The sequence below is a fragment of the Lontra canadensis genome, unplaced genomic scaffold (assembly GCF_010015895.1).
Source record: "Lontra canadensis isolate GAN:19392208 unplaced genomic scaffold, GSC_riverotter_1.0 scaffold2, whole genome shotgun sequence".
Classification (NCBI taxonomy): Eukaryota; Metazoa; Chordata; class Mammalia; order Carnivora; family Mustelidae; genus Lontra; species Lontra canadensis.
Genome location: NW_022630996.1, coordinates 35266193 through 35282371, shown reverse-complemented (window position 1 = coordinate 35282371; position 16179 = coordinate 35266193). Strand labels below are relative to the sequence as shown.

The 16179-nt window shown below is 42.1% G+C and overlaps 1 protein-coding gene across 1 annotated transcript in view; it reads left to right on the top strand.

Annotated features, from left to right (window-relative positions):
* Positions 1-339: 339 nt before the first annotated feature.
* NPSR1 (neuropeptide S receptor 1) overlaps positions 340-16179 on the top strand; it is a 154176-nt gene continuing 138336 nt past the window's right edge. The window contains 1 exon segment of the mRNA XM_032876278.1: positions 340-495. Coding sequence (XP_032732169.1) covers positions 340-495 — 156 coding nt within the window.

Here is a 16179-nt window from a genome sequence, read left to right as displayed (position 1 = left end):
CTGTGGGGGCGAGAGGCGGCGCGGGGCGGGGGGGGCTCCCACCTGCTCTGCGGTGAGGTCCCCGCCATGAGCGAGACCGTGGGTGAGGAGGCTGTGCCGGCTACTGGATGGTAACTGCTGAGCAGAGAGCAGCTCGTGGATCCTCGCAGGCTTACGGCAGAGCTCCTCAGGGAGGTGGGCTCCCGGAGGGCTCCGCGCCTCTGCTCAGCTGAACTTCTGCCAGAAACCTTGGGAGGCAGAGCAGGTACAGAGCTGTAGCTGCTGTCCGGCGCTCAGAGGGCAGCTGACCCTTCCTGGGCTGCAGGCACCGGGACAGCCAGGCTCAAGTTCACCTGAGCCATGCCAGCCAACCTCACAGAGGGCAGCCCCGACTCCAGTGACTCCAGCGAGACCACGCAGACCCTAGATGCTTCCCCAGTTTTCTGCACCGAAACGGTAACTTTCACGGAAGTGGTGGAAGCCGAGGAGTGGGGCTCCTTCTACTACTCCTTTAAGGTACATTCCCTGCTTTCCAGTCTGAAAAGGATTTTCAATAATGAGACAAGTGGAATTTAAGAGATCCAGTTAAACTTTCGTTGCCAATACTGTGAATGGGTATAGTTTGTTTTTCTTTAACTAAAAGAGTAAAAGAAAAAGGAAAAAAAAAAAAACCCCTGATTAGCTAAATCAAGGAGTTTTTCATACTGTGCCAGGACCTAAACTGTAGTTTCTTATGAATACTGGTCTTTTTGTTCTGCTGCTGAAAATGTGTGACTCTTGAGTAGCATTTATGTTAACCAAGAGACTGTAGAGTGGATGATCCCCCCCCCCCCCCGCATTTCCTTAGGTATAAGCACTTCTAATTAATTCTATAGTAGTGCTTGAAATGTTGTCTGTTTCTTGTAAGGATTATTGCTGTGAGTGTTTTGCTAGGAACATCAGAAGTGTGGAGAGCCCCCATCCCCCAGGACAGTGCCTGGCACAAGGAGAAACATAGCGGAAAGAAAGGAAAGACCACACTTGTTTTTTGATCCTGGCTTTGAACATCAGGGAGTAATAGATTCTGTGACTGTAGTTTGTGGTGCCACAGTTTGCAACAAGTTGTCTCCTGAAACAGATAAGTAAATCAGACTTTGGTGAATTTCATCTTCAAAGCATTCAGAGGCCACACTGTGAAATGATCCTTATTAGGTTAATACTGTTTCCTCTTCTATAAGACTGTATAGTCAGAAACAAGCCAGGCATCTGGAAAACAAGTTCTCTGCCTCTTGCATCAGAATGCAGACATGTCATGATATTTCACATGCTGCCTGGAGGTGCCTGAAGTCATGGCAATAATTCCCAGGTCTCAAACTGGTCTTTTATACCAGAAAGGAAAATATTTCAAGAAAAATTCTAACCATGTTTGTTTGTTTGTTTGATCCTCTGGGTGTTCTTGAAGTGACTTGGTTTTTACTCTACAAAGTAGAATTACTATAACATCTATCTCTCTCCTGGAGCTTTGCTTCTTTGCAAACACTCAAAATGAAACTTTAAGTGGGGAGCAATCCTGGGAGGCAGCCTAGCCTTCCACAAAAGCCAAGAGACAAAATAGCAGAGCAAAGCCCAAACAAGTCACTTAGGCTGGTTCTATGGGACCCAGCCCCTCAGAACCACCCCCTGACGTATGCACACACACAGCCCCGCTGCCCAGCTCCGCGACATAAAATAGACACTGAAATCAGAGTTTGTTGCCATTTACCTTTGACTGAGTACATCGCCTCTACGGAATCAGCTCACAGATCCAGAGAGTCTGTCTTGGAGAAGCAGGCTTTGTGCACCCAGGAAACACACCATTCCTTCTCAGGGACCCTACCTCTGCAGTGTCTTGATAGTTATAAAATCGGATAGCAACCAGAATGAAGAGAGAATGGCCATTGCAAAGGGATACTGATCAGCAGTAAGGCAGCTGTTCTGAGACTCCGGCAATAATCACTCTCCACTGGAATCTGATTTGCCCTTTTTTGAATACAGCTCCTAAGGGTATTTTGAGTGTTCAGAAAAACAGATCCTGGCTGGTTCTCTACTAGTGTTTAGTGTACTAGATGTCCTAGCATCATCATCTCTAGGCACTAAAGGGAATCACATCATTTTTTAAATCTCATTCCTATTCATGTTTGCCCTCAAACAATTGGACAAGAAAAGAAGATAAAAGAGAGGGACTGTTTGTCCAGGATCTTAGGATGTTCTATTTCATTTTTTGGCCCATGAAATCATTACTAAAACACACTGATTTGTAGTTACAAGGTAGTCCGTGCTGTTTGTGGTCACTGAGCTTAAAAGTTTCAGGGTAGAGGACGCCTGGGTGGCTCAGTGGGTTAAAGCCTCTGCCTTCGGCTCAGGTCATGATCTCAGGGTCCTGGGATTGAGTCCTGCATCGGGCTTCCTGTTCATTAGGGAGCCTGCTTCCCCCCTCCCCTGTCTGCCTCTCTGCCTACTTGTGATCTCTCTCTCTCTGTCAAGTAAATAAATAAAATCTTTAAAAAGAAAAAAAGTTTCAGGGTAACTTTTTCCCATGGTGCTCTTGGAAAAGGGCAGTTCTGTTATACTGTGGGTCCAGAAACAATTCTGATACAAATTCTTGTTCATAGTGAGCCTTTTATTGCACATACCACTCAAGAAGAAAGTCCAAACTGCTCTTTACTATGTCCCAAACGTGTCCTTTTAATCCCCGTTCTTTACCAAAAGCAGTAAAATATCATAAAAATAAAAATGGTATCAGCAGTAAAAGTAGCAGAACTAATAGCAAGAACAATAGCCTAACGTCTCATTTGCTTTGGGCTTTCCTGGTGCTAGGAATCTTTCAAAATGACTTCTGTGACGTGTCGCATTTCCTTCTTACACACAATGCTGCATCTCTCCATCTGGAATTGCCTTGCACCTGCATCTGCGTTGGTCTAAATTCCACCCCCTCTGAAGTCTTCTCTTGAATTGCTTCTCCATGAAGCCCCCCTTGACTCACCTCTCCTTTGAGTGTACCTGTCTTCTTGCCACTTAATCCAGCTGTCTTCAACTGCTATTTCAATATGTGTCCAGGAGATATATCATAGCCATTAAGCTCCTCGAGTGATTTTTGTTTCCTATTCGCTCCAGAAACCAGCACCATGCTGGGCATACTCAATAAGCATTTACTACATTAATGAAGTGTGGTGCTCTGTTGCTATCAACTGCCCATGTTTTCACAGAAATCTTGCTTTCTCAGTAACAGAGGTGGGGCTCTTGTTAGCCATGACTCCACAGGGTAGCCCCTGCCTGTCTCTCCACCCACTGTACTTGCCAGCAAGGTTCTTCTCGGCATGAACATTCAAATCATCCTTATCCCATTTCAAAGCCAATGCGACAAAGGTAAGTTATGGGTCTAGTGGGTGGGGTATAGAATTAGTTGTGGTGCCGTAGACTAGTACCTAGTACCTGATTTAGCCCTGGGAATCCATACCCACCATGTTGTAGCCTTAGTAATGTCAGTGGTCTTGTGCAGTCTGCATGCCTGGGCTTCTGATGGTGTTTCCTACATAGCACTTGAGTTCTCCTCTGAACCCCAAAGCTCTCTTGGCAGGAGACAAGACATCCCTGTCTGTATCTGGGCAACTTTCTCTTTGACAGGCTTAGCGTCTTTTCCTCCTCCCGTTTCCACCCCCAATTTCTTGTCCCCACTTCCCACTGCTCTGACCTACTCTGCTATCTAAGTATGTCCTCGGATATAGGCAGGAAGATCAGCAGTGAGTTCACCATCCCCTTCTTCTATCGTGAGTTTCACATGATCAAACCTATGTGGTTCTGGGTTCAAGGTTCCCAGCTCAAGCCCTGGTTTCCTTCATAGTTTCCAATTTCAATTTCCGATCCAGTTCACTTCCTCAATTCCTAGCCCCAGCACCAAATTCTACCAGAAATTCCCAAGGAGGATGGGACCTGGCTAATCAGAAAGTCAATAGAGGATGTGACTACAAACCTGTCCAAGTGGAAGACAAAGGTGAAACTTAATTTTAGCCTTTCATTTGCCCGTGAATGTGCTAGCAGAGTTTCCTGTATCTCTAATTCTTAATGATGAGAAAATTAATTCAAAGTAACTAGGAGAGAAACCTGTCTGAATTAGTAAATTGGTGAAATTATAAAATAATGCAAATGAACTCATTTTTATTACTCTCAGGTGAGGGAAGAAACTTGAACCAAGATTGCTAAATATTACCTAATGATGATCTTTTATTGAATCTACTTCAGTGGAAAGCTACAAATGATATGCGATTAGTCTAACTATTGTTTATATGTAAATGGTTGCTTCTAAGTGCTTGAGGGTGATAGGACATAGTTTTTTCCCTTTGTTAGTGCAGTCTCCTGCCTAGTGTCTGTTAATTTTCTTAACACACCTTTCATCCTTTAATATAACAAAAGCAAATTCTTGTTCGATTCCTGTCCCACTTATCTCACAGGAGGCTTTAGCAAGAGCTCAATTGAAAAAGCTTATGTAGACTGCTTGTTTTCAGTATATTTTGGTTGACAACTCATTTCTAACAACTTGATCTACTTACTGAGTACCAATATTTTCACCTCCAGCGACTGTCATTTCAGTTCCTCTTTACCCACTTTTCTGAACTCTCCTCTTGTCTCATCCCACCTTTTATGGGCTTGTCTGTCTCCTTCCTATCTTGGACCCCAGGATAGTATCAGTGATGCCCTTCCCGGAATCCAGGAGCCCTGAGTCCCTGACCTCCTCATGTTATCTCCTGCCCATTACAAAAAGGACCTAGCATTCACATCATGCCTTTGTTTATGCCTTCTGTGTAGTTTCACTAAGTATGTTCATTTTCAGTACATTCATGCAGTTGAATATGTGGTTGTTCATAAGGAAACGACTACTAGTTTTGCTTGGTTAAATAATTATTAAAGGTCTGTTATTTACTACCTGTTCCTGCTGTGCAGACCTAGCACTCCACTTTCTATTCCCTCACTGGGTAAGTTCTATCATGTCCAATTTTACTTTGTGTCATTGAGAAAGGCACAGATGTTGCTGGTTGGCTCTACAGGGACATCGGTCAATTCTCGAACTATGTACTCTGGTTTTTGAGAAAGGGAAACTTGCTCAACTAAATTTCTCTTTGCATTACTAATACATCTCAGGGCAGGAAACATAATCTTAGTTAATTCCAAGTGAACTCAGAATTAGTTTTTCAGCCTAATTAAGTAATTAATTAAGTAAGTAATTAACCCTAAAAGGGTTTTCCCATTTTCTGACTCAAGGAAGGTATCTAAGCTCTAGGGATGGTGTCTCTAGTGCATTCACATGTGTGTGATGGGGGGTAAGGGAGGGGGTCCAACTTGGGGAGAGATCTGGGCAAGTTGGTGTCAGCTAGAAAAGTGTTGTCTGGCCTTCAGAAGGGGTTATCCTTGTTCCAGACCCTTGTCTGGATCCCCATCTGGCCCAGGTCAGGACCACACTGCCTTCTAAGGCAGAGTACTTTTGTCAAATTTCTTGCAGCCATACGGGTGTTCACACCCCTCTTTTCTTATCTCAATCCTGGCTAAATTTTTGTGTCCTTACTGGGAATGAAAAGTTCAACTGCCTTCCTCCCAGCTCTGGGCTATGAGAAACAGGTGTTGTCTCTGCCCCTCTCTCTACCCACATGGAGATCATATCTGTAAAACTCCCACCTCACAATAGCCTGGGAAACCCCCAGGGACTACCATTCCCTCTTTCCTGCACAGTAAATGGACTTCAGTCCCCTTTTAATACTCTGCTCTCAGACTCAGTGGGTGTTCTCTCCTCCTTTTTTGGTGTAGGCCTTTGGAGGGGCCACCACAATACCATCTCATCAGTGTCTAGGCTTCCTTGCCTTCTATCCCACTGCTGCACCATCCTCTGTGCCAGCTCCCTCGGCCTTTCTTTATCAAGGGGAAACTGGCTGCACTGTGTTCTTCCAAACTTATTATTCCAAGCTCTCTGCTGGTTGCTCAAAAGACACTCCTCTTGCCAGGGAAAAAGCCATTTCTTTTCAAGGTTATTAAGAAACCCTCCTTGCAGTCTTTCTTTCTTTTTTTTTTCTTTTCAGTGTCCCAGAATTCATTGTTTATGCACCACACCCAGTGCTCCATGCAATACATGCCCTCCTTAATACCCAACATAGGATCACCCATCTCCCCCTACCCCCCTCCTCTCCAAAACCCTCAATTAGTTCCTCAGAGTCCACAGTCTCTCATGGTTTGTCTCCCCCTCCAATTTCCCCCAACTCCCTTCTTCTCTCCGTCTCCCCATGTCCTCTGTGTCATTCCTTATACTCCAAAAATAAGCAAAATCATATGATAATTGACTCTCTGCTTGACTTATTCACTCAGTATAATCTCTTCCAGTCCCATCCATGTTGATACAAAAGTTGGGTATTCATCCTTTCTGATGGAGGCATAATACTCCCTAGTATATACGGACCACATCTTCCTTATCCATTCGTCCGTTGAAGGGCATCTCAGCTCTTTCCACAGTTGGTGATGTGGCCATTGCTGCTATGAACGTTGGGGTACATATGGTACTTCTTTTCACTACATCTGTATCTTTGTGATAAATACCCAGTAGTGCAATTGCAGGGTCATAGAGTAGCTCTATTTTTAATTTCTTAAGGAATCTCCACACTGTTTTCCAAAGTGGCTGCACCAACTTATATTCCCACCAACAGTGTAAGAGGGTTCCCCTTTCTCCACGTCCTCTCCAATGCTTGTTGTTTCCTGTCCTTGTTAATTTTGGCCATTCTAACTGATGTAAGGTGATATCTCAATGTGGTTTTGATTTGAGTCTCCCTGATGACTAATGATGATGAACATTTTTTCATGTGTCTGTTAGCCATTTGTATGTCTTCTTTGGAGAAGTATCTGTGCATGTCTTCTGCCCATTTTTTGATGTGATTATCTGTTTTGTGTGTGTTGAGTTTGAGGAATTCTTTGTAGATCTTGGATATCGGCCCTTTGTCTATAGTATCATTTGCGAATATCTTCTCCCATTCCGCGGGTTGCCTCTTTGTTTTGTTGACTGTTTCCTTTGCTGTGCAGAAGCTTTTGATCTTGATAAAGTCCCCAAACTTCATTTTCACTTTTGTTTCCTTTGCCTTTGAAGACATGTCTTGAAAGAAGTTGCTGTGGCCAATGTGGAAGAAGTTACTGCCTATATTCTTCTCTAGGATTTTGATACATTCCTGCCTCACATTGAGGTCTTTTATCCATTTCGAGTTTTATCTTTGTGTATGGTGTAAGAGAATAGTCGAGTTTCATTCTTCTACACATAACTGTCCAATTTTCCCAGCACCATTAATTAAAGAGACTGTCTTTTTTCCACTGGATATTTTTTCCTGCTTTGTCGAAGATTGTTTGACCATAGAGTTGAGGGTCCATATCTGGGTTCTCTACTCTTCCACTCACCTATGTGTCTGTTTTTGTGCCAGTACCATGCTGTCTTGGTGATCACAGCTTTGTAGTAAAGCTTGAAATCAGGCAACGTGATGCCCCCAGTTTTGTTTTTCTTTTTCAACACTTCTTTAGCAATTTGGGGTCTCTTCTGGTTCCATACAAATTTTAGGATTGTTTGTTCCAGCTCTTTGAAAAATGCTGGTGAATTTTGATCCGGACAGCATTGAAAGCATAGATTGCTCTAGGCAATAAACATTTTGACAATGTTTATTCTTCCTATCTGTGAGCATGAATACCCAACTTTTATATCAACATGGACAGGACTGGAAGAGATTATGCTGAGTGAAATAAGTCAAGCACAAAGAGTCAATTATCGTATGGTTTCACTTACTTATGGAGCATAAAGAATAACATGGAGGACATTGGGAGATGGAGAGGAGAAGTGAGTTGGGGAAGTCGGAGGGGGAGACAAACCATGAGAGACTGTGGACTCTGAGAAACAAACTGAGGGTTTTGGAGGGGGAGGGGGTGGAGGGGTTGAGTGAGCCTGGTGGTGGGTATTATGAGAGTATGTATTGCAGGGAGCACTGGGTGTGGTGCATAAACAATGAATTTTGAAACACTAAAAAGAAATAAAATAAAATGGAAAAAAAATTTAAAAAGAAAGAAAAGACATGTCAGATCATTGTTCCATAACTGAACTTAGCTTTTCTCTGGACCTCTCAGTCCACCTGATAGCAGAAATAGCTTGGTCATTCCTAGGTAAACTCGGACCCTCAGATCTTCCCCATCATTTTAGTGAGGCACGGCATCTATAGCCAGATTGTTGGGGTCAGCTCCCAGGGCCACACTACCTGTGTGACTTTGAGCAATTCCCTTCTACCTCTGCCATGGTTTCCATGTCCAAGAAATAATACTAATAATTAAATGTCCTCTGAGCGTTGTTGTGACAAGTTAAGTGACAGAATTCTTGTGAAATCTTTAAGACTGGTGATTGGTCTACAGTGTTCAATAATCATTAGTTGTTAGATCCCCAGAAACTAATTGTTTCACTCTTTGAGAGATGAGGAACCATCATTATTCATACTTCTGAATATTCTAAGACATCGCTGCATTTGAAGCTCTTTGGGACAGTTTTAATATACATTAAGTCCTCACATAGTGGTGGTGAATCAAGCTGTTTCTTTTCTTTCAATTAGACCATGAAAACTGTAGAGTAAGATATTTAAAGAAGATTCCATTTCTTACTTTATCATCTTGATATAATGTCTAATTTTTATCTATGCAAGCTTAATGACCCACTGCAAGAAGGGCTATTTACAATGATGGGAAATTATGCCCTATCCAGTGGAAGAAAGGATGGGCTTCTACTGGGGCGAAAAAAATCTGGGCCACAAGATAGCAAAAGCACGCACACTCATGATGAAATCATTAAGAGGGAATCATCAGTGTTCTTTTTTTTTTTCCTCCTAATTTAGGCAATATTGCTGGCTGCCTAAAAATGATAGATCTCTTACACTTGTCAGCACTTTATAGTCAATAGCATAATTTCACATGATTTCATTTGACCCTCTAGGAGGGTTTAAAATATCATATTTTTTTAACTAGATGTGAACATGAAATCTGAGAAAAGTTAAAGGTGTGAACTTCCCAATGAAATAGAAGAAAAAAGAAATAAGATTCTACTGCTGATTTTAGTCAGGATAGGGTGGGTTCCACAACAGTAAAAACTAAACTCTGAATATTGGTGGTTTGACATATCAGAAGTATATTTCTCTCACACATCCCAGTTGCAAGCAGGTCAACTTGTAACTCTGCTTTCTAGAACAAAATGGTTTCAAAAGGAGCAGGCTTTGGCCTTGTCTTATCTGCTTTGGCTTGAACTGATATATGACTTGACTAGATTCCATTGGCAAGAATTAATTAGGTGATGAGCATGGGAAATGTAGCTTCACTGAATGAACATCCCCAGTGTGGGGAACATAGTGTACTGCTTTAAAGCTTGGCTTGATTTTCACCTTCTACAGGCTGAAACCCAAAGTCTTCAGCCTGGCCTAAATATGATCATAACCCCAATATGTTATATAACATACACACATGAACACACACACACATACACACACACACAGTCGACTTCAGTCATGGAAAGGTAACTCTAGATCCCACTTCCCCAGCATAGTGTCTGACACAGAGCAGATAAAGGGTCAAAAAATATTTTGTTTAATGAAAGAGCATATCAAGCATATCTGTGTCATAAATTTATTCCTAAGGTCTCAATAAATTAATGTGAACATATTCGAGTGGATGGAATCTTTTTTTTTAAGATTTTATTTATTTATTTGACAGACAGAGATCACAAGTAGGCAGAGAGGCAGGCAGAGAGAGAGGAGGAAGCAGGCTTCCTGATGAGCAGAGAGCCCAATGCAGGACTCTGGGATCATGACCCGAGCTGAAGGCAGAGGCTTTAACCCACTGAGCCACCCAGGCACCCTGAGTGGATGGAATCTTAATCCTTATTCTACAAGCCATTGGGATTGAATTTTAAAGGTACCATGATTTGGGGGAATTCCTAACACCATAGCAAGGCCATAGAACAGGGGAGGGTATGTAAAGAGATCTTTAGACCTGAAGCAAACAACAGCCAAGGTCTGACGATACTCCTTTCTAAGCTGCTAGTTCTGGTTCCACATCTGAGGCCTGGAAACCATTCACCTCTGAACCCTAAGACATCAGGCAGGAATTAGGAAAGGGCACAATGTTAACATTCACGTACCAGCACTCATTTTATGTGTCCTGACACCTGATTATAGAAGTTCAGCTAGAGAGATCTTCTGCAAGATACAGAGGGCAAAGGGCACCATCTGTGGACAATAGAACCTAATGCAATGGGCTGAATGATTCAGCCCTGTCTACTAGAATCTCAATCAAGCAGCCACACGATTCCTGTCTGCTGCCTTTGGACACTGCAAGCAGAAAATGTGTCTGTCCTGTGAACAGTGAGACTATAGCTGCTTCTCAGGAGAAGACCTTATACTAGGTACTAGGAGACCAAGAAGGATGCATCACTGTCTGGATGGGCTGGAAAACTAAAGCTTTAATTAAAAAATATTACTAAAGTGGCTTCAGCCCTTTCAATTCTTAATACCTGTAGGTAAACATAAATATTTTTCACTCAATTTAAATTTTAAAATACAAATACCATGTCTAAGAATAAGTCAAAGGTGTAATTGTAATAATGCAGAATACAATTTTTTAAATTTTATTCTTTCCCTCCCCATATGTTACGTACCCTTTTACCCTATCATGTTGAGAATCACAGATTAGCTTGACCAGGTATTACCTTAGGCACTGCGGGATCAGAGATGGAAGAAAGAGGTACCTTGACTTCAGACGGCTCTGTTTAATGGGAAACCAGACATTTAGTCAACAATTATAAGGGAAAAGGATATAGTCACTTAGAAAAGGGAAGAAGGGTGCCTGGGTGGCTCAGTTGGTTAAGTGTCTGACTCTTGGGTTGGGCTCAGGTCATGATCCTGAGATGGAGCAAGCATCGGGCTCTGTGCCTAGCGGGGAGTCTGTTCTCTCTCTCCCTCTGCCCCTCCCACACTCATGCATACGTTCACTATCTCTCTCAAATAAATAAAATCTTTTAAAAAATAGAGTTAGGTTAAAAAAAAAGAGAGACCCAAGGGAATCATTAGACTAAACAATATGGATTTTTTCTTATAGGCAAGAAGATCTTTAAAGTTTCATTAACAAAAATGTTAACAGTGAAAACTGATTTTAGAGAGGTTGATCAGGCTGCAGGGTTGCAGGGAGGGGACCCTGGGAAAGGAGAGTCAGTTCTGATGCCTGAAGGAGAGATGTTGGTGCTCAGGCAAGGATTGTCTTGTCTGAGAGTGGAAAGAAAGCTCATGTGTCAGGTCACATACAGGTTTCAGGGAATCAGAGAGGGTTAGCTTAGGCAGAGAAGGAAAATGACATGAGATGAAAAGGCAAAGGAAATTGAATAGCCATAATAATTCTGAAAAAGAATAAAGTCAGAGTACTCATTCATGTTACCTGACTTACAGATTTACTGTAATGTTACAGTACGGTATTGAGGGAACGCTAAACATACAGAAATGGAAAAGAAACAGGCCCACACATATATAGTCAATTTTTGACAAAGGTAAAACAGAAATTGAACGAAGGAAGCAAAAATAGTGCTGGAACAAATAGATAGCTACATGTAAGAAGTGAACCCCTACCCAAACCTTACACCCTATAAAACTTAACCCCAAATGGATCATATACCTAAGTGTAAAACCGAAAATAAAACACTTAAAAGAAAATCTAGGAGAAAACTTTTGTGAGCTTGGATTAGGCAAAGATTTCTTGCATAAAAAACTAAAATACAATCCATTAAAGAAAAATTTGATAAATTAGACTATTTTGTAATTAAGAACTTCTTTTTTTAAAGATTTTATTTATTTATTTGACACAGAGAGAGAGAGATCTCAAGTAGGCAGAGAGGCAGGCAGAGAGACAGGGGGAAGCAGGCTTCCCGCCGAGCAGAGAGCCCAATCTGGGGCTCGATTCCAGGACCCTGAGATCATGATCTGAGCCGAAAGCAGAGGCCAAACCCACTGAGCCACCCTGGTGCCCCTAATTAAGAACTTCCATAATTTAAAAGATGTTATTAAGAGATTTTTTTAAAACGGCTAATTGCATACTAGGAATAAATATCTATAAAATATATACAGATCTAATAGGTCATTTTATCCAGAGCATATAAAAATTTTCTAAAGCTCAATAAGCAGAAAAAAAAAAAAACCTTGATTTTAAAAAAGTAGCAAAAGTTTTAGGGGTGCCTGGGTGCCTCAGTTGGTTAAGCCTTCAACTTTTGATTTTGGCTCAGGCCATGATCTCAGGTCCTGAGATAGAGCCCCGTATTGAGCTCCAAGCCTCGGATTCTCTCTCTCCGTCTGCCTCTCCCACCCCTCCTCACACAGTTTCTCCCTCTCTCTCTTCTCTCTCTCTGTCTCTCTCTCAAGAAGGTTAAAATAAAATAAAATGTAGCTAAATTTTGAACAGACATCCCACCAAAGAAAATACATCGATGATAAGTAAAGACATGAAAAGATGTTCAGCCTCCTTAGTCATCAGGGAAATTCAGAATAAAACTACAATGAAATACCACCACACACTTATTAGAAGGGCTAAAATAAAAATATACCGACTGTGTCAAGCACTGTCAATAATGGGAAGCAATTAGAAACATCCTACATTCCTGATGGCAAAATGGTAGACATTTTGGAAAACATTTTGCCCTTTTCTTATAAAGTTAAACATACATTTATTGTACAACCCCCAACTCCTACTCCTGGGCATTTATTTACCCAAGAGAAGTAAAACATACATCTACACAAGAGCCTGTATATCAATAGTGAGACTGCTTTCATTTGAAAATGCCGAAAAGCAGAAACAACCCAATCATCCTGCAGGTGGAGAATAGATAAGCAAGCTGTAACACACACATTCAATGGAACATCCCCTAGTAATAACAAGGAATAAACGTACAGATACACAAGACAGCATGATGCACGTCAAAAACGTTATGCTAAGTGAAAGGAAATCAGACTCAAAATGCTACATACTGTCATGATTTCATTTATGTGACATCATTGCGAAGATAAAATTCTAAGGACAGAAAACAAATCAGTGGTTGCCATGGGCTGGGGCTGGACCAATGCCTGACTACAAAGGGCACAGGGGAGTCTTTGTGTATGATGGAACTGTTCTAGATCTCCAGTGTAATGATGGTTACATTTGTCAAAACTCACAGAACTGTACACTAAAAGCCTGAGTTTTCTTCTGTAAAAATTACACCTTAATAAAAAATTCATTATCTAGACATTTATATCGTGAATTTAATTTTCAACAAAATGTATTTCATTTAAAAATCATAAATCCCCAAGTGACAGCATAATGGATGTAGAGCTGAAGCCCCAGAAGCACCTGAAATGGGATATGGATTTAGAAGATTACTACAGAATCAAGGGTTCAAGATGGATGAGCCTCCAAAAGCAGCAAATATGGATCAAAATGGACGGAAAGATGGAGGCCCCATGTCACACAGGTGTTTGCTCAAATGTCGTCTTTTTTGACTTGTATGACATCATAGGACACATCTGTGCCTTGTCTCTCTATCTCATAGTGTCTAGAAACTATGCTTCACGAGGACCAGAACTCTACCTGGTTTCACCATTGTGTCTCCAGTGCCAACAACCATGCTAGCCTTGATTAGACCCTCAGAGAGTCTTGAAGAGTGAATAGACCCTACTATGGACTTAGATAAGTGTAAATATTGACAAAGAATTCAGGGTACAGCTCTATGAATGTTTCCCTAGGTTTCTCTTTATTCTACTTTACAAGTAGACATCAACCATTAGCCATTTACATGAATCTTAACTATATAAAGCTAATAGAGCCGAGGAATGAAGACGTTGCTTCCAAATTTTGGAGAACATCAACAGATGTGAAAGGAGGTATTGGATGAGCCTGGAGGAGATGAAAATGAATAGATGCTGAATGAGCAGTGCTGTTTGGTTGACCCCATAGCTAATCTCAACCCCCCTCTCACTTCCCCAGCTAAATACCCTAGTCTCTCCCCTGCAGTTCATAGTAGCTCAGTTTGGGAAACTTAATTGGAAGCCTATGAGATTTCTGATAAAATTTCTTCTTGTCTAGTAAAAGGAGAAAGATATGGCTGGCATTTTATTTTCCCCTTCAGTCTTCCTTGAATCCTGACACAGTGCATGGAGCTGCAGCAGCCACTTTGTGACCACAAGAGAAAACCCAGGGCAAATTAGATGAGTCAAAGATAGCAGTCACCTACCTTCAGATTTCTTCTTATATGAAAAACAAAAACAAAAACACTCATTATTTGTTTAAGCCCCTGTTAAGTGGGCTTTCTTTTATTTTTGAGTTGAACACTTTCCTAGTAGATTTTTTTAAAAAGGTGCAAAAATCACGTTTAGAGTTCTGAAGCCAAGGCCTTCAAAGTGCACCACAGAAAATCAAATAAACATTTCATTTTCTTTTATTCTACATTTGGGTGGTGCAGGGCTGGCTATGCTCAGGTTTCTCATCCTGCTATTAAAGAGGCCCTGAATAGAGTTTTATAAACATTGATTCAGACTGGATTATATGTTTCTGAGTAAGAAAAATCTCTCTTCTTTCCCAAAGAAAAAAAATTTCAATTTTTCAGAATGATTCTCCACATTTCAAATAATGACAGTACCTAGGTAATTTTATGAAAAACGTGAAAAACACTTTAAAAATATTAGCTTAAAAAACTACCCCAAACATTAGGTCACTTTCTCTTAATGGCTCAATAGGAGGATTTTCCATTGTTCTTCCTGAAGTAAAAGGATGTGATTCTTGACACGTAAAGACAACCAAGGAAAGTGCGAGGCATGGGCTCTAGAACCTAAAACCAATCCCATATTGTGCAGCACATGCCTGCTCTGGCCTCAGGCAGCTCTGCCCGGGGAGCCGAGAAATGAAGTAAGGAAGGAGCGAGTTCTCATGTGGAAAATGGATTTGGGGGAAGAAAAGAAGAAGATAGTCATGGAGGAATTCTACTCATGAATCTCCTGTCAGCGTCCCGTCAAGCTAAGAGTTAGTGAACAGTGAGTGAGGGCTGATGGACTTGCTCCTGAAGACCAGCCTCCCAGACTCTCTACCACCGATTCTCCCTCCCTCACACTGTCCACTCTCCCAGATTCTCCCCCAACCCACACTCTCCATTCTTCCACTATCCACACTCCCAGATTCTCCACTCTCTCACATTCTCCACTCACCCACTCTCTACCCTTCCAGATTCTCCACCCACCCAGATTCTCCACCCACCCAGATTCTCCACTCACCCAAGTTTCTCCACTCACCCAGATTCTCCATTCTCCCCAGTTCTCCACTATCCAGATTCTCCACCCAAATTTTCCCCTCTCCAGCACTCTACCCACCCAGATTCTCCACCCACCCAGATTCTCCACCCGCCCAAGGTTCTCCACTCACACAGATTTTCCATTCTCCCCAATTCTCCACTATCCAGATTCTCCACCCAGATTTTCCACTCTCCAGCACTGTACCCACTCAGATTCTCCACCCTCTCAGATTCTCCACCCTCCCAGATTCTCCATTCACCCAAGGTTCTCCACTCACCCAGATTCTGCATTCTTCCCAATTCTCCACTATCCAGATTCACCACCCATATTTTCCAGTCTCCAACACTCTACCCACCCAGATTCTCCATCCACCCAGATTCTCCACTCTTTCTCACTCTCCACTTTCCCAGATTCTCCACTCTTCCAAATACTCCATTCCCCCAGGTTGTCCCCTGCCACACTTTCTACTCTCCAGCTTGCCACTCTCCCAAATTCTCCACCCATCTACACACTCTCCTCTCTCCCAGATTCTCCACTCTCCCATATTCTCCACCACCACCCCCCAGATTCTCTACCCACCCAGATTCTCCACCCTCCCACACTCTCTACCCACCTAGATTCTTCTCCCTTTGCTGAAGGGAAATAAAGCAGAAACTTCCAGAGATTCCTCCCCCATTTATGTTCTATTTTTGGAAGGAAAGAGACAGTTCTCCCAAGATAGAAATAGGTGGTTGGAGAGGAATAAGAAGGAAGCATAACCTTGACACAAACAAGAACCAGGTCAAGCTTTCCCACACTCTTAAGAGGTACTTCTTTCCCTTTGCTGTCTTCTCTTCCTGCTCTC